The sequence below is a fragment of the Onychomys torridus genome, chromosome 11 (genome assembly GCF_903995425.1).
Source record: "Onychomys torridus chromosome 11, mOncTor1.1, whole genome shotgun sequence".
Classification (NCBI taxonomy): Eukaryota; Metazoa; Chordata; class Mammalia; order Rodentia; family Cricetidae; genus Onychomys; species Onychomys torridus.
This window is the reverse complement of record NC_050453.1, coordinates 5918226-5940944: the sequence shown is the minus strand read 5'-3', so window position 1 is coordinate 5940944 and position 22719 is coordinate 5918226. Positions and strand designations below refer to the sequence as shown.

At 41.0% G+C, this 22719-nt stretch overlaps 1 protein-coding gene across 1 annotated transcript in view; it reads right to left on the bottom strand.

Moving 5' to 3' along the window:
* The window catches only part of Cenpf (centromere protein F), a 44885-nt gene that overhangs the window by 9539 nt on the left and 12627 nt on the right, over positions 1 to 22719 (bottom strand). The window contains exons 7-13 of the mRNA XM_036201884.1: positions 21651 to 21776; positions 19618 to 19746; positions 17221 to 17343; positions 10767 to 10902; positions 5647 to 8993; positions 1371 to 4184; positions 134 to 286 (exon numbers count right to left, since the gene is read on the bottom strand). Of these exons, the coding sequence (XP_036057777.1) occupies positions 134 to 286; positions 1371 to 4184; positions 5647 to 8993; positions 10767 to 10902; positions 17221 to 17343; positions 19618 to 19746; positions 21651 to 21776 (6828 nt within the window). The remainder of the gene's footprint in view (positions 1 to 133; positions 287 to 1370; positions 4185 to 5646; positions 8994 to 10766; positions 10903 to 17220; positions 17344 to 19617; positions 19747 to 21650; positions 21777 to 22719) is intronic.

Sequence of the window (22719 nt, the reverse complement as noted above, 5' to 3'; positions counted from 1 at the left end):
TCTGAGCACTATATAAGCTTGGGTTTCAAAACTGAAACCAAGTTTGATACATTTCAGAATGTCTTAGGAAGACAACCACAGAGTAGGTATGCCAAGTTCGCAGAGGGTAACAAATGTGCCAGGAGGATCTTACTTTGAGGCTCTTGAGTTCTTCCACTGGCACTTTCAACTCTTCAGTTAGCCTGCTTTTCTCTTTATTGAATCCTTCCTTCAGCCTTGCTGTCTTCTGTACCATTTCCTGCAGCTCTCTCTGTAGCTGGGCTTCCTTCCCAACCATTGTGTTAACCTGGAATTGAATATTCATCAGCACCTGCTCTGGCTGCTCTGCTGGTATTAAATTAACCACTGTTAGAACACACTGATTCTTTAAGAAAATGGAACCGGCTGGTCCCCTTACTAATTCACTCACCTGGTGTTCTCAAAACCTACTAGTGAGTTTCCATTTTCCTCAGCAAAGACTTAAGATAGCAGTAAGAAAAAAGAGAGAGAGGCAAATAATATCCTAACTCTTACAACCCTTACAAAGTCTTTAATTTGAATTAGTATCAGAGAATGTGTTAGTTTTTTGTATTTAGTGTCTTAGATTTCTATCTGCTCTTAGGTCTCTAATAATCCCACCATGTTACTCTAATCCAATAGAAACACACCAAGGATTAAAGTTATAAATTATACAAATCGTGGAACATATAGTTGTGATAGACTTCATTTTCTGGACATTCCTTTTTAATTATCTGTTGAATAAGAAATTTAATTTGAAGGAATACCTTTCTTGATCAGGCTGATTTTTCTCAAGCCATACTCTGGAAGCTGTGAGTGTTCCACTGGCCCTAATTACATCAGTATCTTTAGGGATTCTTTCTCCTAAAGATGCAAAGGGCAGGAGCTGCCTTCAAACCCTAATCATTATCTGTTACACTCTTGCCACAGTGGTTCTCAGCTTGATAAGGGGATGTTTCCACCCCAGTGAACCTGAACTACAGATAATAAGAACCTGGAACTGTATATATCAAACCCAAGAGTTCCCTATGTGAAGAGGTCACATCAAAAACCTAATCCAGGGGGTGGCGCACACCTGTAATCCCAGCACTCGGGAGGCAGAGGCAGGTGGATCTCTGTGAGTTTGAGGCCAGCCTGGTCTACAGAGCTAGTCCAGGACAGGCTCCAAAGCTACAGAGAAACCCGGTCTCGAAAAACCAAAAACCAAACCAAAACAAAAAATGTCTCTTACAAGCACATCAGAGCAGTCACTGCTGCCTGAGCTGACTCAATATTCCTGTAGTCAAGACCCTATAAACACAAAGCCATGGAACCATCTGGAAGTCCTTCCCTCCTGACCATACTTCCACATGGAAATAAGTCATGGCACTTACTTTTTGGACAAGTGATGCCTTCTCTGTCTTCATCAACCCAAGCTCACTTTCTAACCTCTTGTGAGAACTCTGCAAAGCACTGTTCTTGGATTGCAGCACTTGGACCTTCTGCTCCAGCTCCACAGTCAGATTTCCCAGTTCAAGTTTCTGTTTCTGCCAGAGTTGCTGCTCTCCTTCCAACTGGGAAAGTTTACACAAATGCTGCTCTTGACCTTTAAGCTGATCTTCTAGTGTCCTGGCCTCTTCCTCCTTCTTCTCTAGTTTCTCTTTGCCAGCTTTAACTTCTTGAGTGAGGACATTTACAGAAGACTGCAAAATAACGTATTTACTCTTGGTCTCACCAAGGTCCTGTAGCAGCTGGGCCTTCTCAAGTTCAAGAGTTTGTACCTGAGCACTCAGGGTCTGTTCTTTGGTCTTCCAGGCCTCTTGGTTATTGCACAAGGAAGTCATTGTCTCATTTAGCTCTCGTAATTGAGTTTGAAGCATCTCCACTTTTATTTTGGATTCCTCTTCCATCTGTACCTTTTCTTGCTCTTTTTCTTTCAGTAAGTTTTCAATTGAAGAATTTATTGTTTCTAATTCAGATACTCGCTTTTGCTCCTTTTTTAATTCTTTCATAACATTTTCATTTTCTGACCTTGTACTGATAAGTTCTAACTTCAAATCTTGGATGTTTTGGGCCATTCCTTGTATTTCTGATTTTAAAGTCTGAATCTCTGCTTTGGCCTTCTCAGCTTCAAGAGTTGCATACTCCCTGTTTTCCTCTGAGAGCTGCAATTCTTGTTCGAGGTTCTCAAGTCTGTCCTTGAGCAAGTCCGCATCATGCTTACATTCCTTCAGTTGTCCCAGGAGGGAGCACTGTTTCTCCTCAGCAGCAGCTATGTGAACTTTCAGCCTCTGAATGCTGCTTTTCAGGTGATGTACTTCTTCTGCGGGCTGGTCTAGACTCTCTTCTTGGGTCTTCAAAGATTCCTGGTCATTACACAAGGCTGCTACTTCCTCACTGAGCTCTTTTAATTGTGTCTGCAGCATCAGCACCGCAGATTTAGAGTCTTCTTCCATCTGTACTCTCGCCTGCTCCTTTTCTTCCAACAGACTTCTAAAGGAAGAACATAATTCATCCAGTTCTGACACTCGACTCTGCTTCTCTTGTAGTTGCCTGGTCAGATTTTCTCTTTCAGACCTAACTGTGACAAGGTCTAATTCAGAAACTCTCAGGTTTTTGGCCATTTCATCCACTTGTGCCCTGAGGGTCTCCACCTCTGCTTTAGAATTCTCGGCATCAAGAATCACCAGCTCTTGGTTTTCTTCTGACATTTCCAATTCCCTCTCCAGATTCTCCACTTTATCCTTCAATGAGTCGTTTTCACGCTGGCTTTCCTTCAGTTTCTCCTCAGTACCGATGTGCTTCTTTTCATCCGCCTTGATGCGTACACTCAGTTTCTCGATGCCTCTTCTCAGCTGATGCACCTCCTCCTGGGCTGAGCTCAGCCGCATGGCAAACTCACCTTTCTCTGTGAGTGCCACCTCCAAGGCCTTGGAGATGTTTTGCTTTTCACATTCTGACTCAGTCAGCTTGACCTGGAAGTTCTGAGACTCCTCGACCAATGATTCTTTCTCTCTAGTCAGTTGTCCGATTTGGATTTCCAGCTCAGCCACTGCAGAAGATAATCCCTGTGAGTCCTTCTGCAAATTCTGCAGCTGCTCCTGGAGATGAGCTTTGTCCTTTGTTAGCTCACTCACATTAAAGGACAAAGTCTGAAGGAGTTCTGCCTTGTCCTTGGTCTCAGCCTCTACCATCTCAATGTGATGGAGGCTCTCACTTCGGTAAGACTCCAGCTCTTCTATTTTCTCTTTCATCTTTTTAGACATCTGATCCAGGGTTTTTCTTTCTTTTGACACAGTATCTAATTCTCCACGAAGCCTGTCTCTCTCACTTATAACGACTACTAGTTCTTCTTTAAGGTCGACAATAACCTTCTGCTTACTTTCAGTGTCTCTTTCTAAACCCAGCTTCTCTGCTTGAACCACCTTGAAGTCTGCTTCCACAGAGAGGAGGAGGCGCTCAATATTAGCTTTCTCAGACTCAATACTCGTCAGCTCCTTTTCCACAGCAAGAAATTTGGCCTTCCAATTATCTTCTATGTTGGCTTCATGACCTTGAATAGCTCCACTTAACTCATTGGCTCCCGATTCTAAGTCAAAACCAAGGTCTTCTGAACTTTCTACTGTCTGACCTACCTCCTGGTTACAAGGGAGGGACTCCAATTTTTCACTTAAGTCAGATTTTTCCTTCTTGAGGTTCTTGACTATTTTTTCTAATTGTATGCATGTTTCAATCTTGATCTTTAGCTGTACTTCCTCTAAACTGAGTTTTGAATCTGCCTTTTTTATTTCATTTAGCAAACTTTCAACTTTTTTGTCCCAGTCGTCTACTGCAGGAAGTAATCTTAAATTCAGATTTGATGTGTCTTTCTGCAAATGGAGATTCTGGGTAGACCCCCGATCTTCCAGAACATCCATGGGTACCAACACATTAGGACTAGAAAACGATTCAGAAACACATTCCAAATAGTCTTGAGTTTTGTCCTCTGCTGGTGCCCCACAATTGGTCTCTGGGGGTTGTTCTTCACACCCCTCTCCTGTGAGCCCAGCTGTCTCAGTCTCAGTGATTGACGTTTCTAGACAAAGGTCCTGCTGAACATCTTTATCACAAGTCTTATCAGTATCCTGCTTTGGTGTTTTCTCTGTAGTCACTGAAATGCATACATCTGATTCTTTTATATCATAACTATCATTTTGGCCCCGAACAGCCTGTAAACATAATATGAACCAAGAAAGCATTTTATTTTTTAGAAGAATCAAAATGGAATCTATGGTTTAACTATTACTTTACAGAAACTGCCCATATGAGTGGAGTTATGCAAACCCATCCAAACAGCATAGCTCTCAATACTTCATTCCATCCTGCTCTCTGTCCAGATAGTCAACACAAACATCAGTGGGTTTTACTTATATGCAAAGCACTGGTAAGGATGAATCCTCCATGAAATTTATTTCAACTACATCTAACATGGAAATTACATCTTTCTTTCACAGCTTGCAATGCTTCAGGCAATTAAAAAGAGCAGCATTTCTTTGTGATTACCAAATAAGAGGCTAATAAACTTCAGGTAAAATGGTTAATAGGATCATCAGTATTCATGTTCTTTACTAAGAAAGGCAGTAAAGGTTTATGAGCAGATTCTAAGCCCAAAGACCTCATCCTAGTCAGCACTTTCTTGGGTAGAGTACATGTTTCGTCTCAATCTCATCTACAAAATGGGGTGCTATGATTTTGATTATTGCTACCACCATCTCAATATGACCTCAAAGAAGAAGAGTAAGACTCAAACTGTATAGCATTAGTATTTAAGCCAGTCAACTAAAAAAGACAAACTATAAGGAACTAAAGTATAAAGCAATTTTCTTTAAATAACTGATTCCATTGCAAGCTGTTAGAAAATTAACCTTTAAATAATTTCTTATATCTCACTTAATAACTGATGCAATAACATTTAAAACGGTCTGAAAGGCATGAGGCTAATCCACCTTAACACAACACTCAATGTTCATAATATGTAAGTGTGCCTTATTAATCAGTAAAAGTGTATGTGGTGGTTTGAATAGGAATGGTCCCCAAGGGCTCATATATTTGAATGCTTAGTCATGAGGGAGTGATGCTACTTGACAGGGACTGGGTGTGGCCTTGCTGGAGGAAGTATGTCACTGGGGGTAGGTTTGGAGGTTTCAAATGCTCAAGCCAGGCCCACTGTCACTTTCTTCCTGCTGCCTGCCAATCTGGTTACAGAACTCTCAGATACCTCTCCAGCACCATGTCTGCCTGTGTGCGTCCATGCTTTCTGCCATGCTGAGCACGAACTAAACCTCTGAACTGTAAGCCAGCTTTCCTTTGTCCTGTAGTCTGTTCACAGCAATAGGATAGTGACTAAGTCAGTATACATTTTAAAGACTTCCAACTTCAAACTTTAAAATATGTTCAGCCATTTTCTATACAAGAATATTTAAATCAAATCATGACGGGCATTAACTCCTCAAAGCTTCCTCATTTTTCTGAGTCCTGGTTAGCTCAAGGAAATTTCTGGTTTTTCATTTATTTCCTTGAACCTTAATATTCCAATTTTGACTTCATACTTATTTCAATCCAACAAGCACTTACTAAGTGTTTAACTAGGCAGACACACAGAGAAAGAGCACGTATAACCCGAGTACTTACATTTTCCATGTCAGTGCCAAGCAAAGACCTGGAGCTTAAGTCCAGCTCTTGCAACTGAAGGCGTGCTACCTCAAGCTCGAGGGACAGATTCTTCGTCTGCTGCTTTTCTTCTGCCAACTTGGACTCCATCTCCAAAGTCACACTTGTCAGCTGCTGTTGCCATTGCTCCTTTTCTGACAAATACTGTTTCCTTTCAGAGCTTAGTAACTGCTCAAGCTCTTGAATTTCTTTATTTTTCATAATCCCTTGACTCTCAATTTTCTCTTCTAGATTCTTGAGGGACTGCAAGTACACCTGACATAGGACTTCAAGTTCTTCAATAGTCCTCACAGAGGCCGCTGGGATTTCTTTCTCAGTCAGACTCTCCTCCTCTAGACTGTTGTAAGACACTTCATCTACATTACAAGGGTTTGCTGAAGCATTCCCTTCTAAACTTAGAAGAGATGTGTCTCCAGTTTGTTCTAAAACATCTTTGTAAAAAGAAGTTTCTCCAAACTTTGGCAGACTAGGGCTGTCTGTCCCACAGAACGACAGTGACAGAGTATGTCCATCCTCCACTCCAGGGTTCCTCTCCTTTACCAAGTCACCCTGAAAGTTTCTCAGATTCATTGACAAGACAGAATTTTCAGCTTTTAATGTGTCCACATAGGAACACAGTTCTGACATCTTAGAGCTCACCTCACAGTGCTGATCGTGTAAAATTTTGTGCTCACTTTGTAAACAGGAAAATTTCTCCTGTAACTCGGCAAAATGCACTCGAACCTCTTTGTCTGACAAGGTTATTTGTTCACAGGAACTGCTACTGTCCAAAGGAGTCAAGAACATAGATGTGTTTTGTTTTTCATGAAACACATCGGACACATCTTTCATTAGCTCACTCTGAGGAAGAACATCTTCATGGTTTAGTCTTTTTACTTCATTCACTAGCTTCTCTACCCCTGATGGCATTTTACTAGTTGCTGTCATACACTCTGCTCGTGAGTCCTTCAGCTCAGACTGTAGTTGTAACTTTTCAACCTTCAGTCCTTCACACATTTTCCCTAGCTCACTCAGTTCATTCAGTGCCATCTGGAGAGAGCACTGCAAGTGTGCATTCTCACTCTGACTTGCTGACAACTCATGAAGCACTGACACATACTTCCCTTCTGCTTTAAGGCCAGACCTTTCATGGGACTGAGTGTCCTGGGAGCAACCAGTTCCTAGCTCTCCTCTAATTGTCTGTAATTCCTGATGCAGGTTTTTTTTCTCCTCCTCGCTCTGGTCAAGCTTTACTTCCATAACCCTAATCAAAGCTTCCAGTCGTACCACCTGTGCCCTGTAATTGTCTGGAGAACCATCTTTAGTGTCAATATCCATCTCATACTGGGAACTACATGTAATGATCTCATCTTCTGTTGCTTTTACAGAGTTCTCAACTGATTCTCCTTCAAGATGATAACGTTCATGTTTAGTCTGAGCTAATTGCATTAGTTGCTCATTCTCAGGTGGTAAGTCATTAACTTCCTCTTGCTTTTTATTTTGCTCTTCCTTTAAAATCAAGCTCTTCTCTTGCCCTAAGCCTTCAGCCTCACTCTTAGAATAGTTTTCGGTATTTGTAATCTCAGATCTCACAGTTTGTTGCTCTATCTCCAACTCTAGCATCAATTTCCTGTTTTGCTCTTCACTGAAAGCTAATTTTGTTAAGAATTCTTGCTGTTCCTTTGCAAATGCTTCCTTTAGCTGCTCCAGTTCATTTTTCCTATTCTCACAAAGAGCAGTGCATTCACTGAGCAAGCATTCTAGCTTAGCATTGTTTTCTTGTGCTGTTTTGTAGTTAGCCCTGAGATCTTCCAACACAGTTTCTGTTTCTTCACATCGTTGTAGTAACAGAAGTCTTTCTTGTTTGTACTGATCAGACAACTCTGAAATGCTTCTTTCTTGTTCTGCTAAACATTTCGAAATCTTCTCGTGTTTTTGGAGTAAATTCATTTTCTCTTGCCATAAGGCCTCATTAATTTCCTTGAGAGCCCCATTTGCTTGGGTCAGCTCTTCAATGTCTTTTTTCCTTAATGAGATGATGTTATTCATTTCCTTCTTCTCTGAGCTTAAGGTTTCAGATAAAAGTTGTAGCTCCTTCAGAGAGTCTTCAAGAAGGCAGTTACTCTGCTTTAATTCTTGAATCTCTGTTTGCTCAGCTTCGAATTTTTCTTTTAAAAGTTGCAACTCTTTTTCCTTACTCTCAAGGGTTGCTAAAGTTTCAGCAACAATATTCTGATGAACTGCAGAGTCTTCCTGCAATTTACCAATGCGTTGGTTTGTTTCATCCACAAAATCTTGATGAATCTGCTCTGCTTTAATGAGGTTTTCTTCTATTTCTCCTTTGATTTGTAGCAGCTCTTCACATTGCTTTTGCAGATCTGAGTTCATCTGGTTTTGAGACTCCAGGGAACTTTCAAGTGAAGTGACTCTACTTTGTAAGACAGCTAGACGAGTTTGGTCCCCATCTACAAAGCAGCCACTCCTTTCTGAATACATGCTTCCTTGTTCCCCCATTAGATTTGCAGAGGAATCATTCACTGCAGGCTGCTGTTCTAAAGGCAAAGAACTTCTCTGCTTATCCTCATTTGTCACCGGAGAACCTCTGGATTTGAGCAAATCCCTCAGGGTTTCATATTCAGCATGCAGGCTTTGGTACTGCTGGTCTTTGGTCACTACCTCGCTTGACAACAACTGAAGCTTAGACTCCAAAGCTTCAACTTGCCCAGTGAGCTCACTGCTTTTCAAGCACATATTTTCTATTTCCTTCTGATGCTTCTGATCTGAGAACTCAGCTTTCTGCTGCAGTTCCAAGTAGGCTTGTTTCTGTGTCTCGATCTCTACTATCTTGCTGTCTACCACACTGCGGAGGTTTCTAATCTCCATATCAAGGTTTTCTCTTTCAATCTCCAGGGTTCGTACTCTTTCATTGTAGTCTTGACTTTTCATTTGTTGTGTCCTGAGACTGGCTTCTAAGTGGTTGATTTTACTCTGCAAGCTTTCATTTTCTGATTCTACCTGATTTATACGTTTTTCATTTTCACTTTTCCAACAAGAAAATTGAGTTTTCTCTTCTTTCAATTCTTCACATTCTTTCTTTTTTAACTCCAAAGCACTCAGCAAAGCTTCGAACTCCTTCTCCATTCTGTTTAACTTATCATTCAGTTGTTCAATGTGATGTTCCCTTTTCTTCAACAGGTCTTGAGAACAGTCTCGCTGCCCTTCCAGGTCAGCTACAGCAAGCTTCAGTTTTTCTAAAGTTAGTGAGTTTTCTTGCTGCTTTAGTTTTTCCTGGAGATCTCTTAACATGACTTCCTGAGAGGTATTCTTAGCTATTAAAGCAAACAAATGAAACACAAAGTTATCAGTGTTTATAACAATAACTATTTCATAAGAATCTTATACTCTAGCATCAGGGTGTAATTCAGTAGGAGAGAAGTTGCCTAGCATGTCTAGTCTATGGCTTCAAAATTTTAAACTCTAAACTAAAAAGAAAAAAAGCAATGAGATTAAGAGACACTCAAGTCTTGTAAAATTTGACACTAATGCTGAGTCCTTGAAAGTAATTCACCTAATAACCTTCTGACCTAAGCTTATATAAAGATAGAGAGAAAAATGGCCATTTTCGTATAGTCATGTATCTGATAACCTTAGGCAGCCTAGTAAAAATGATGTATAAAGAACAAGGAGGTTTACAGAGCATTTAGAACTATTTCTTTTTTGAAAATGTATGTTATTTATGAGCAAGAATGTCACCCACATTCCAATCCCTGCTTAGCAAGTGCAGTGAGAGGAGTTGAGGTTCATCTGGTAGCTCCTACCACCACCTCACTTTTGTCCTACGGCTAGCCCTCCGACTTGGCAGTATTTTCACCTAGCAGTGACTTGACAAAAAGGCCTGAGGGAATGAGGGAATAACTGAAAGTCTCTTTGGTAAATAATAAAATATAGTATGAAATATAATGTAATATTAAATTTAAAACTAGACTTATTTCTAATCCACTAACTTCAAACCTACCCAGGGAGAGCTGAAGACTTGTAGAACAGCACCCCAAAGGCATTATTCTTCTACTTTACATTTGAGGGCCTCAAACAATGACACTTTTGATCAACCCTGAAAAATGGCCCAGTCATAACCCATTCTTATAGTTTTCCTTAGGAAAGCTGAAGACTGATAATTCTACCAGCTGCCACAAAAAAAAAAAAGGGAAAGCAGTCTCAGGGATTCAGTTCTAGATACTTGGGAAACTGAGGCAGGAGAATTATTGAGCCTAGGCTGTGATCAAACCCAGTCTAAATAAACAAAAAGAGAATGAAAATTAAAAAACAAAAACCAAACCATACCACAGCAGTGTCACACACATTCAGGTCAACAGGTTAGAGATAAATTCTTCATGCAAGTATCCCAAGAAAATGTTATGCAAAAGATATGCTACAAATAAATATGCAACAAATGACGGATTCATTTGCTGTGTACAACATACCTCTTTGGCTATAAACCCAGGAAATAAAGTCATTTAGTCAATTAAGTTTCAAAATACAATGGTCATTAAGGGGGCGGAACACATACATTTAATGTAGGGTTTTCCGTTTCCAAGAGAAATGGTGATGAGCAAATAGTGCCCTATACACACTGAACAAACAAGATATAAGGGTGGTACTCTAGGGTGAGCCAACACTGCCAATATTGTATTGTGTACCAATGTTTACCCTTCTGGTTTCAAAGTAGTGAAAACCGTGCATTTGGGGACTCAATGTGCTCCAATTTGTAAAAGTTTAACTAACATGTTGGAAACCAGGCAGTAAAAAGAAAACTTTGTCAACTGCAGGGATATTTTTGGGTAAATATAGAAAAGGACAGAGGTTTTTCCAATGGGCTAATACGATCAATCTTTCCTTATGGGAATAAGACTTAATAGAATTCTGGGCTGCTGAGATGGCTCAATGGGTAAAGGTGCTTGGTGCCTAGCCTGATGACCTGAGTTTGATACTTAAGAGCCATATAGTGAAAGGAAGAGTTCTTCCATCAAACTGCCCTCTAGACATACAAAATAAGTAAGTAAATATAAAAAAGATGTATAGAACACTACCATTACTGAACTCACCTCTCATCTCTTCTGCGAAATTCCGGCTCTGACTCAAACATACTTGAACTTTACCAAGTTCTTCCTCCAGGTGGCAGACTTCTCTGGTCCTTTGCTCAGACTGACTCCTAATCAGACTGTTTTCCTTCTTCATTTCCTAAAAACACATTTAGTTTGTTTCAATCTAAATGCTCAAGTGAGTTATATAACGTCTGCCTTAATGAAGGTCTTTCATAGACCTGTGTGTATCTCAGTAGGAATGAACTCTCCTTCCAGTATCTAGTGAAAGTGCTATCTCATTTGAGTCGTACAAGCAAATCACAAACCTAAGATAAGAATTATCTTATACCTTCAGGAAATGTTTCTTCAAACTTTCTGGTTGCTAAAAGGTTAGCTCAGAAGAAAAAGCCTATTTATAAGATCATCAAAGACAAAAGTTTTGCAGATTTCTATCAAACCAGATTAGTCAACGTATCTTTGCAAAGAGATGATGTGATACTTAAATCATAATGTTCCAAAATCAGATTTTTGTTTCTCACTACAAAACTAGCTTAAGGTATACTATCATAAGAGTGTCTTTACAGATGAGATTTCCTGGGCACTCATAGGTTCCTTGGATCCATGATTATATATGCATCCACACCATAAGTGCAGCAGATGTGCAGCAAAGCAACACAGATATATGAAAGTAGTTTTATTCCACTATGTTGGGAAATCATGATCTAAACCATGTAAAATGCAGACACCGAATACAAACACTACTGCTCTTCCTTAACAACCTAACACTAATACAACACATAGTAAAAACATTCCAGTCACACTAAAACTTGTTTCCTTTAGTTTTTCAAAATTATTATTATCTTTAGTTATTAGTGTGCAGGGCATGCTATGGTACATATTGTGGACAACAGAGGACAACTTGGAGTAGTCAGTTCCTATTCTACCATGTGGGTTGCAGAGATCCAACTGAGGTCTTCAGGTTTGATACACTAAGTAGCTTTACTCACTGAGCCTTTTACTCTCCAGCCCTTTTGTTTTTTTGGATCCAGAATCTCATTGTGTACACCAGGCTGGCCTCACACTCAAAAGATCTACCTGGTTCTGCCTCCAGAACACTGGGTAGGCACTTGACACTTTTATTAGTTTTTATAGCTTAAAGGTACATCTACCTATATTATACCCTAACCTGAGAACTGGCATATCACCACAAACTAAGAACTAAGTATCTCACAGCTTAGGGAATGAAAGACATCCATAAGGCTTTGTTGTTGTTGTTGTTGTTGTTACATTTCAAAAATACCCTTCTGAGAAGTAGGAAGACATTTTTTGAATCTTAAAGAAACAATTAAGACCCATCCTCCAAAACCCTACTGCACTGTTAGAAAACAGATGGCCCTGGCAATGCAATGTTGGAAGGCTGCCTTCAATTATCAGTCTGGTTACTACCAGCAGATGGGTACCCATGTAACAAAGCCAAATTCAAGAAGAGGGAGAATCTGGCTACTAGAAAGTACTTGAAAACTTGCTGGCAGCTGCTGTGTTCATGTATATACATTCATTTCATCCTGAAAACGAGACAGAGCCTGTTATCTATCAGTACTGCACTCCTGGCGGCTGTGTTCTGATCCTGTCTTGCTTACACTAGGAAACTGACTATGAAATTAAGATAGCCATGGGAACTAAAGGGCAGCTGTAATGGATCAAGACTGAGAGGTTAACCTGCCTACTAGTAGATACTCAAGCCTGCAAGGAAAAATCATGAAGGTCAAACAATGTAACTGATTAAAATTAGCATTAATAAATATACAGAAAATAATCACTTGTTTGTTCTTCAAGCTGAGGATAATCACCTATCTAATGAGACCACAGATGTGAAAGATAGAACACTTGAAGCATTCCAACAAGGGTAATGGGGCATTGTTATTAATATTTCTTCCCCAAATATAACAGTTGCAAGATCATCAGAGGTGAATCATGAGCTGACTTACTATTTTTATAATTTACAAATTATTCTTACTCAAAAATAAATAAATAAATAAAGTTTGGGCATTGATAAGGAAGCTTGGGAAACAGTGCATGATAAACTGAGAACACCTCCACAGGAAAGAAGGTCTAGAAGGTTTACAAGGGGATGGGGAGGGGGAGGGTAGGCGCCACAAAGGGAGAGGTCATTGTCATGTCTGCATGTCTGTTAGCCTCTGTGGCTAAGTCCCTAACGGCAGACATTTAAGAAAACAGCAAGCCCAATGAAAAGATTAGGGTGTCTTTCTCCATTTTGGCATTAGCTTTGTAAATATTTGTTCCTAACGAAGGAATGTTCAGCCAATCCTGGGACCCAGCAGGCTTATAATGCTATGGCTGTGACCAACCCAAAAATTTTAAGAAGCCAGAATTTAGAAAATAAACATCTGAAAATGGATGCACAGGCTGCCATCCATCAGCAATTAGTGTTCCATGAGGCTACAGCCACTTAAGTCTTGATTGGGTAGCTCATTAGCAACAATGAGTTAAGCATACAAGGATATATTCTCCTAGGCATCTCTTGTGTCCTCACATGATTTGCAAAATTGGGCACTACTCTGGAAAAGCACAGCAATCTCCGTAAGCACAGCCAGCACTGAACTTAGCAAGCAATCCCACCCAGAGCAGCTTTGGTTTAGGAGCAGCAGGGGAAGCATCATTTCCTAGGGCCAGACAAAACAAACTGCAGTTAGTGTGTGGCATTTCATAATCCATCCATGAGCGCAGCTTAATATGTCCCCTGCTGGGTGGAGGCTGTCTATGTGGGGATGGGGTGGATGCAGAGGACGTGCTTTCTCCCTTCTACATTTTCATTCTTGCCCACCAGACTACACTCCTTAGAGCACCTAATACAGTACAGGTCCCTCTCCCTAGAAAGGTCCCCAAGCAAGTGTTTCCTCATCCTGCCTATTAATGATGGCATTTTACCACCAAACCTCAGTGCAACAGAGGCTGGCACTTGAAGCGGGGTGAGCAGCTTATCTACCCCCACCCCTATCACTTTGATACTAAATGTTAACTTTACCCTTGATTGGGCCATTAAATCACATTTCCAGCACTGATATTTCTAATTGCAAGAAGTATATTAGTTTACTAAACACAGTCAAGGAAAATTTCAGGACAACTGTCACATCATTTCAGCATCCAAAACCTATAAGCATGTTGAACTTGTTTGTGCTTACTTATAATTAGATACAGAAAAACACCAGATAATTAAACTGGCAAGATTCTTAAATATGAAAACTCTCAATTGCACTGTCTTTTGGTCATGACCCTTCTGTGCCTGACATGTGATCACAAATAATTCCAACATAAAAAGTTATTAACATTTGTGAAGCAAAACAAGCAGGTGGACTTCTATGATTTTTTAGTGGACACTTACAGGCTGGGCACTGGGCCACATACTTTATATGCAATATTGTACTTAATCATGAGTACAGTCTTAAAAGGGAGGAATATTTTTTGCATCTGTATGCTGACTAGAAAGGGATCATCCCAAGGTGACACAATGGATGGGTAGCCTAACAGTGTACATCCAGACTGCTCCAACTAGATCCATCTCCACTGTAATCCCCAAGCTACATCAGCACTCTTATTGACAAGTCACTTCTCTGGTCTTTGAACCACAGTTCAAAGTACAAGAGCCAGAAAAGCCCTTTCAGTTCCTACTGTTATCCCCAAAAGAAGACTCACAGGCAAACACAAACACAAATTAAGATGAATGATACATTTATATGTAGGCCCTGTGCTGAGCACTTTCCACACATGACTTCATTTGAACATGAGAGGCTCATGATGCAGTCTGACCTGAAATCAGAGATAGTACCACAACCCAGACCCCATGGGGATAAAATCAGTCTTCTTCTACATCTGCAAGACAATGTCCAGTCTATTAAAATGGCCCAGCAAGCCACGTTAAAAGGTGTTTAGACTCTGAACCAGATGATAGTTCTACAAAATGTTTCCACAGGCAGCCAGTCAAGTCGCAGGAGAGTTCCTGGCTAAAAGGGAAGCTCACAGAGGGAAGAGCTTTATGCCAGTCTGCCTGTGGAAATGTTAGCAGAAGCATCTGTTGGTTGGTCCCCACTGGCCAAAAGGCAAACATTTGTTTTGCTGCAATAAACACGCACTGGAAATGTTTGCAGATGAACCCATCATAGGATCTGACTGAATGGCTTCCACTTGGGGAGCCGGTGTTGAATGCCCCCACCCCATCTCCAGCAGTGCTCCCCCTTTGTTGCTGGCTGCTTTAATAACTTCCTCTTTGCTATGACAGGTGTTCTCATTTGTAGTGAAATGCCATGGGGGCAAACGTATTTAGACTTTATCACCTAGACAATGAACAAAACTATTTCTTTCATCATTAGCAGGCTAAAAAGTGATGACAAACAGTTCGATGGCGGGAAAACATTTTTTTCCTATAGTATCTGAGAAGACATCTCTACTGATCTTCTGTCCATTTTCTGGTTCTATTCAAATCACTGCAGTCTATCAATTGTTCCTAAATGCTTCTTAATTAAGGCCTTTAAAACAAACAAACTCCAGGCCACCAAGGGAGTTCAGAAGCCAAAGTGACATGGGTAGGAATAAGACTCTCAGAACACTCCCACAGCCAAGACACTCCCTCATCCACTGCCTGGCAGAACAGGAATCTACAGGCAACACGGACCAGGCTGCACAGTGGATCCTAAGATCAATGGTCACTTCTAAAGAGTAATACTATTTATAACTACATGATTCTGTTTACTTATTTATTTTGGCAGTGCCAGAGACTAGACTAAGGTCATTTCTTTATGTCTACGATTTTCCATGGGTTTTTTAACACAGTTATTCTAAATTAACCCTTCAAAAAGGGATTCAGCTCCCAGCACTGTGGAAACAAGGCAGGCTCCAAACCAGCCTGGGGCGTACAGCCAGAGTGTACTCAAAACAACAAAGAGCAAGTGGGCATGACAGCATAGACCTGTAATCCCAGCAACTTGAGAGGAAAGCACAGTGGGAACAAGAATTGAAGGCCTAACTTAGCTACTTGGGTTTCAGGCCATCCTAGGCAACATAGTGAGACTCCACTTCAAAAAGGAACGAATGAATGAATGAATGAGCAAAAGGGAGAAGGTAGAGCTGTAACAAACAATAATCTACATTGATAGTTTCATTTATTCCTTTTAAATTTGAACAATTCCTTTGTTCCATAATTCCACCTCTCAAGTGGTCTAAAATAATCTTTAAATCAGTGGTTCTCAATCTTCCTAATGTTGTGACCCTTTAACACAGGTCCTCTTGTTGTGGTGACCCCCAACCATAAAATTATTTCCTTGCTACTTCATAACTGTAATTTTGCTACTGTTATGAGTCATAATATAAATATCTGATATGCAAGGTATCTGATGAAAAAAGGGTCGTTTGACCCTAAAGGGGTCACAACCCACAGGTTAAGAACCACTGCTTTGAAATGTGATTTTTATAGGGGCTGGAGAGATGGTTCAGAGGTTTTTTTTGTTGGTTTGGTTTTTGTTTTTTCAAGACAGGGTTTCTCTGTGTAGCTTTGCAAAGCCAAGCAAAGCCAGGAAGATCTCTGTGAGTTCGAGGCCAGCACAAAGCCACACAGAGAAACCTTGTCTGGGAAAAAAAAAAAAAAGAGCAGTGGCTGTTGCTCTTTCAGAGGACATAAAGGCTCACAAGTGTCTTTAGCGCCAGTTCTAGGATACTGAACACCTTCTCTCTTCTTGCCTCTGTGGACACCAAGCATACATGTGGTGCACAGACATAAACACATATAATACATAACTATACAATAAAAAAAATTTTTAAATTTGTTTATAGCCGGGCAGTGGCGGCACACGCCTTTAATCCCGGCACTTGGGAGGTAGAGGCAGGCAGATCTCTGAATTCAAGGCCAACCTGGTCTACAAAGTGATTTCTAGGACAATCAGGATTATACAGAGAAACCTGTCTCAAAAAAAAAAAAGATAAATAAATAAAAATAAATGAATAAATGAATGAATGAATAAATAAAAACTTGATTGTATATTCTTAATTCCTAGTGCTAAATACATGAGTAAGCATTTCAAAGTAAAAAGAGAAAATAAGGACATATTCTACATAAATAAAACCCTTTTACATTAACATCCTGAAAAGAAGAGAATATGTATGGTACTAATAAACTACTGACAAAGAACAGATTCCATTTTTCTGGACCAGGAGATGACTCAGTGTACGAAGGTGCTTGCTGCCAAGCCTGCTATCATGAGTTTGATCCTCAGAACCCACATAAAGGTGGAAAAAAAGAACAAATGTCTGCAAGTTTTACTCTGACGTCCATGAGCACGATGTGACACACATGCCCATATGTGCACTTGCACACGCACACAATTTTTTTTTTTATAGGAAGACACTTTTTATTGTCATACTTCATCCTGTGTGGGATTTGTTCCTTCCCCTCCTGCTCACATACCTCACTGCTTCTCCTCAGCTCACTCTCTGTGATCTGGCTCTCCTGAAGGGCTTGTTCTGCTCTGTTGAACTTTTGCCTAATTTCTTCTAAACTCCTTTCTAACTGCTGCTTCACTGATGTGACCTACAAGAGAGAAAAAAACGACCAAGTTCTGTCTTTATGTTCTCTGCAAATAATCAACCCCTCTTAAAGAATAACAAAAACAAAAGAGAAAGAGAAAGACAGACTGGGAGAACATGAGTCATCATCCCCTGGTATGTGCAGAATATCTAAGGACATCAAAACCCTCACTCTATAGAACACTATGTGTGGGGTTTGCCTATAACCTACGCACAGATTCCTGACTACTGTGCATCATCTCTATACTACCCATAGGTGCTATGTAAGTAGTTACTTTATTATTTAGGAATTATGTTGTACACTAAAGAAAACAGAGTATTGAGAGACTGAGACTGGAGACAGATGCAGCAACCAGGATGCTCAGTGCAGTAGAGGCACACGCCTCCCAGGCCATGAGCACATAGCTGCAATCAAGGCCTGAGGTTGCCCCCACTCAGTGTATCCAGCCAGAGCCAGGGGCCACATAGCTAAATGGAAGCAAGTGAGAGGAGGGCAGAAGATGAGCACCACAGGGAAATCAAGAAGCCACCTGGGTCTGCCACACAAGCACAGCCTGGCCTAGTGATGGGGCAGGAAGTGACCACACGGTTTTGAGCAGAGGAGCTATGGGATCTGACTTACGTGATGGAAGCTTCACTCTGGCTACTGACTGAAAACAGACTGCTAAGAAACAACCACAGGGGTTTAGGAGGCAGACAAGAGGCTGGCATGATAACTGGTATCAGGATGTGGCACTGGACATGGTTAAAGCAGTTGGATTCAACAGTGTGTGAACATAGACAGAAAAGTCAACTTTATTCTTAACTAGTAGGAAGGGCACATGGGAAAGTTTCTGGGGGTAGATGACAAAACTAGACACTGACAGGTAATAGTGACAAACCCACATGCTATAAAATACGTAAGAGCTAGAGGGTGGGAATGATCAGGGTGAAACGTGTCTTCAGTCGTGAATACACAGCAGCTGAGGTTGTGTGCACAAGACCTGTACAAGATCAAGTTAGTGGACACTCCAGCAGGGACTGGAGAGAGTTAGCTATCTCCTACCCCAACTGAGGAGCCATGGACAACTGATGGCTGCAGGAGAGTGACAGTCAGTTTTCTTTAAGGGCGTGGCCCCTGGTAGGTCAATCATGCTCCTTTGGATGGCCCCATACCCATGAGTACATGATACACAGACTCAGAGGTTATAAAAAACAAAACAGAGGATATGAAGTTTGGAGCATAGATCTGGAAAGCATTAAGAGATGGTCTAGATATATGCATTTTTTAATTTTTTCAAACAATAAAAAATTAAATTAAAAAAATACTATCATTCACATGGAAATATATTCATACACTTCATAAAATACAAATATACACCAAGACATGTGCAAAAACAAAGGTAGATTCGGCAGTTTTGCTATACTAGCCTGAAGCATTGGCCTGAGCACTGTGAAGACTGGAATTCCTATCTAGTGGGATGGAGAGGACAAGAGGAGGTGCTCATCTAGAAGACAACAGCTGAAGTCAATGATCACCTCATTACTGTTACCCACATAGAGAGAGTGCCAAGTACAGTGACAAGCCTGTGGTTCAGAAGACACCTCCAGCCTGAAGACATAACACAAGACCCATCATAATGCAGGGGGTATGCAAAGCCAGAAACCTGGGTAGGCCACTCTTAAGAGTCTTAAATAAGCCAGCTGGTAACTATCCAAGCTGTAACTATCTGGGGGAAGAAATTACTTAGGAAACCACCCCCCCCATTGTTATGTAGCCCATAAAGATCAGCATCTCAGAGATTTCCACTTATATCCAGATCTGAAAACCCAACTCTTTCCTGAGAAAACTGAGCCATAAAGGTTGTTTTCCACTTTGAAAGAGAACGAAGGACATTTAACAAGAGACACAGACTTAGACTGATTCCCGTATCAGGAATACCAAAAAGTCAATCCCAAGGACATTGGAAAGAAACAGGAGTTTCAGAGACTGGGGAAAGCAAGGGGAAGGGAATGATGACTCTCAGGTTCTAATCTGGTATGTCACTGCTCAGTACACACAACAATTATGGTCTGCACAAACGCTGAGACAAGGGATTTTGAAAGTTTTTACTATAAAGAATGATAAATGTTTAAGAAGATAACACATTTAACCTGAAATACTACATTTTTCAAAAAGTATGTATGAAAATCACATTTTTTTTCTACTTTTAACTATCAATTAAAACGAAATCTAGGTCAACTGAAGTACAGAAGAAGCATGTGTGTGGGATGGTGAGAACTAAGTTCAGGGTCCTACCTTTTCCTGTTCCACCTGGAGGACACTGAGCGCATGCTTGGCTTGCTGTAACTCCTGGGTAAGTCTGGTTTTCACCTGAGTGTACTCTTGGTCCAGAGCTTGGAAAGATCGATGCTGTCGGGACAGCTCCTGAAAAGTAAAACATCAGATCAAAGAGCCATTAACAGAGGAGACTCCATGAGCAGGCACACGTATCCTATATGAAAATGAAAGACAACAGGGAGTCACACTACCATATACTGAATGCCAAAGACAATCACCCTCAACACTGGCCCTGATAATCAAATCCAGATCTCAGAGGGAAAGATCCAAGAGTCACTCACCAGTTGACCCCAGGGAAGCCAGTCAATTTCCACCTCATCTCCTATCTCAGTCATCTCACTTTGGAGAATGGAGGGCAGGAAAGACTAGCTGAGCTGCAACCAACACAACTTAGCACAGAAATACACCAAAAATTTAGGCATAAGACCTGGGAAGATGGCTCAGTGAATAAAATTCTTGCCATCCAAGTATGAGCACCAAAGTATAGATCCCAGGAACCCCAGAAAAGTCAGACAAGTGTGCAGCCACCTTTCATGTCAGCACTCAAGAGGCAGAGAAAGAGGATCCCCGGAGCAAGCTGTTTAGCTATAGTAGTAAACAGCCAGCTCTGGGTTCAACTGAGAAACTCTCACTCCAAAAATAAAGGAGTGCTGTGAAATATCTTTCTGTATGCTGTGAACATGTGTTGCTCTGATTGGTTGATAAATAAAGGTGCATTGGCCTATGGCAAGGCAGCTTAGAGGCAGGCAGGAAATCCAAACAGACAGAGAAGAAAGAAGAGGAGGGAGAGACACCAGCAGTTGCCGAAGGAGAAGCAAAATGCCAGCAGACCAGTAATGCCACAGCCACATGGCAAAACATAAATTAATAGAAATTAATTTAAGATGAAAGAGCTAGCTAGTAAGAAGCCCGCCATAGGCCATACAGTTTGTAAATACTACTAAGCCTCTGAGTGATTATTTTATAAACAGCTGTGGGACAGGACCTGTGGGCAGGGCGGATTGGAGAAACCTTACAGCTACAGTGGAGAGCAACTGAAGATATCCTGTGTCAACATAAAGCCTCCTTCACTCATGCCCATATATGTGCATGTACATCTGCATTCATGTACCCATATACATATAGACCATATGCTTAAAAATAAAACAAAAGAGGGCATAGGAGCTGAGCATGGTGACACACACACCCCTAATCCAGAATTCAGGCAGTAGAAGCAAAAGGATCAGAAGTTCAAGGAGCCTGGGCTAAATGAGCTCATATTCAAAGGGGGGTGGGGGTTAGAAAATGGGGGCTTAACTAATCAGTCATATACACTTACAATAGTCTTCATTTGAAAGAACAGCCATAAGCGTTGCTAGTTGACTGACAATCAGGGGAACATCTACTATCACTTATGCTCAGAGTGAAGCACCTGAACAACCACACTGGCCATACAGCTGCCAGCCCATCTTTGGTTCCCTGACTGCCTCAAATACCTCCTTTTTTTTTTTTTTTTTTTTTTTAAAGATTTACTTATTTATTATGCATACAGAAGAGATCTCATTACAGATGGTTGTGAGCCACCATGTGGTTGCTGGGAATTGAACTCAGGACCTCTGGAAGAACAGTCAGTGCTCTTAACCTCTGAGCCACCTCTCCAGCCCTCAAATACCTTCTTAGGTAATGAACCAGCTCACAGCCTTCCAAGACAACTGACAACACAGAAAATCCTCTCACTGTGGATCAAGAGCTCAAAGACGCTCCTTCTCTACTCAGTATCAAATCTCTAGCCCATAAAGAAAATGAACTCCATGAGAGCGTCCTGGGTAATCAAAAGTGAATGACAGAAAAAGTACAAACTGCAGGTGGGAGGAAAATGCAGTGGCGTTGTGTTCACAAAGCATGCCTGCTCCATAATGTCCTCAGGTATAATGAACAGTTAGTTCTTCCTTCCAAACTACAAAGTCAACAGGTCCTTCTCATACAAAGTCCTCCATGAACCCACCCCTTACCTCCTGAAGCTCCTTTTCCTTCTCCTTAATCTTCTGCTCCAGAGAACATCTGGCACTCTCTGCATTCTGCCGATGACAACTCAACTCCTCAGTCAAATTTTTCAGCTTCTGTTCCAAGGCAGTACACTGGTAACCGATAAAAATGTTCCATAAAACAAGTTACTCAAAGAAGCCAAATTCTGTGTTTTAAGAAATTTTAGTCCAGGTCAGTATGATGATCCATACCTTGAAATCCAGCACGGAGGAGTCAGAGGCAAGCAGATCTCTGAGTTCGAGGGCAGTATGGTCTACATAGTTAGGTCCAAGCCAGCTAGAGTTACACAGTAAGGTACTGTTACAAAAAACCAAAAAACTAACGAACTGTAGTCCCTAAAGTCTATTTTGTGTTTACCCTTGTTTTGATTTTTTTTAATTTCATTTAAAAGGTCAGGTTTACATTCATTACCTAAATCCTAAGGTCACTATGATTCTATCAGCGAATATGAAATGTATACTGAAGAACTAGCTAGCACAAGGATGGTAAGCATCAGTACACTTTTAAAGTACTTCACGCGTGCCCTGGGGAAGGGAGACAGTGTTCTCAAAATGCACCCCACCACTGCATGCCAAGCACACATCAAAAGGCAGCAAGGGGCCTGAGAGCTCAGCAGGTTGAAGCACTTGCCACACTAGGCTGACGGTCTGACTTCAATCCCCAGAACCCACACCAAGAGTTGAATGTGATGGTTTGAATGAATCTGTAAGCCCAGTAATCCCATGGCAAGATGGGTTTGGAGACATGAGGGGCGTCCAGAAATTCTTGGTCCAGCTAGGCTGATGACTTACTCCTGACAGAAAGTCAGTAAGTAAACAAGCAGTGATACTGACATTGTGATTTATGAGCTATCAAATGTTAGAGCAAGCTCCTCACCCTCCTATGAAAAGATCCTGTAAGCACAGTAGAGACAGAGAAACAGTTTTGAGTCACGGTCTAAGTAAGTAGCCCAGGCTGGCCTGAAACTTACAGCATTGACCAAGTGGTCTCAAACTCAGGATCTGCCATCCTATAACATTTTCTGATGCTGGGTTA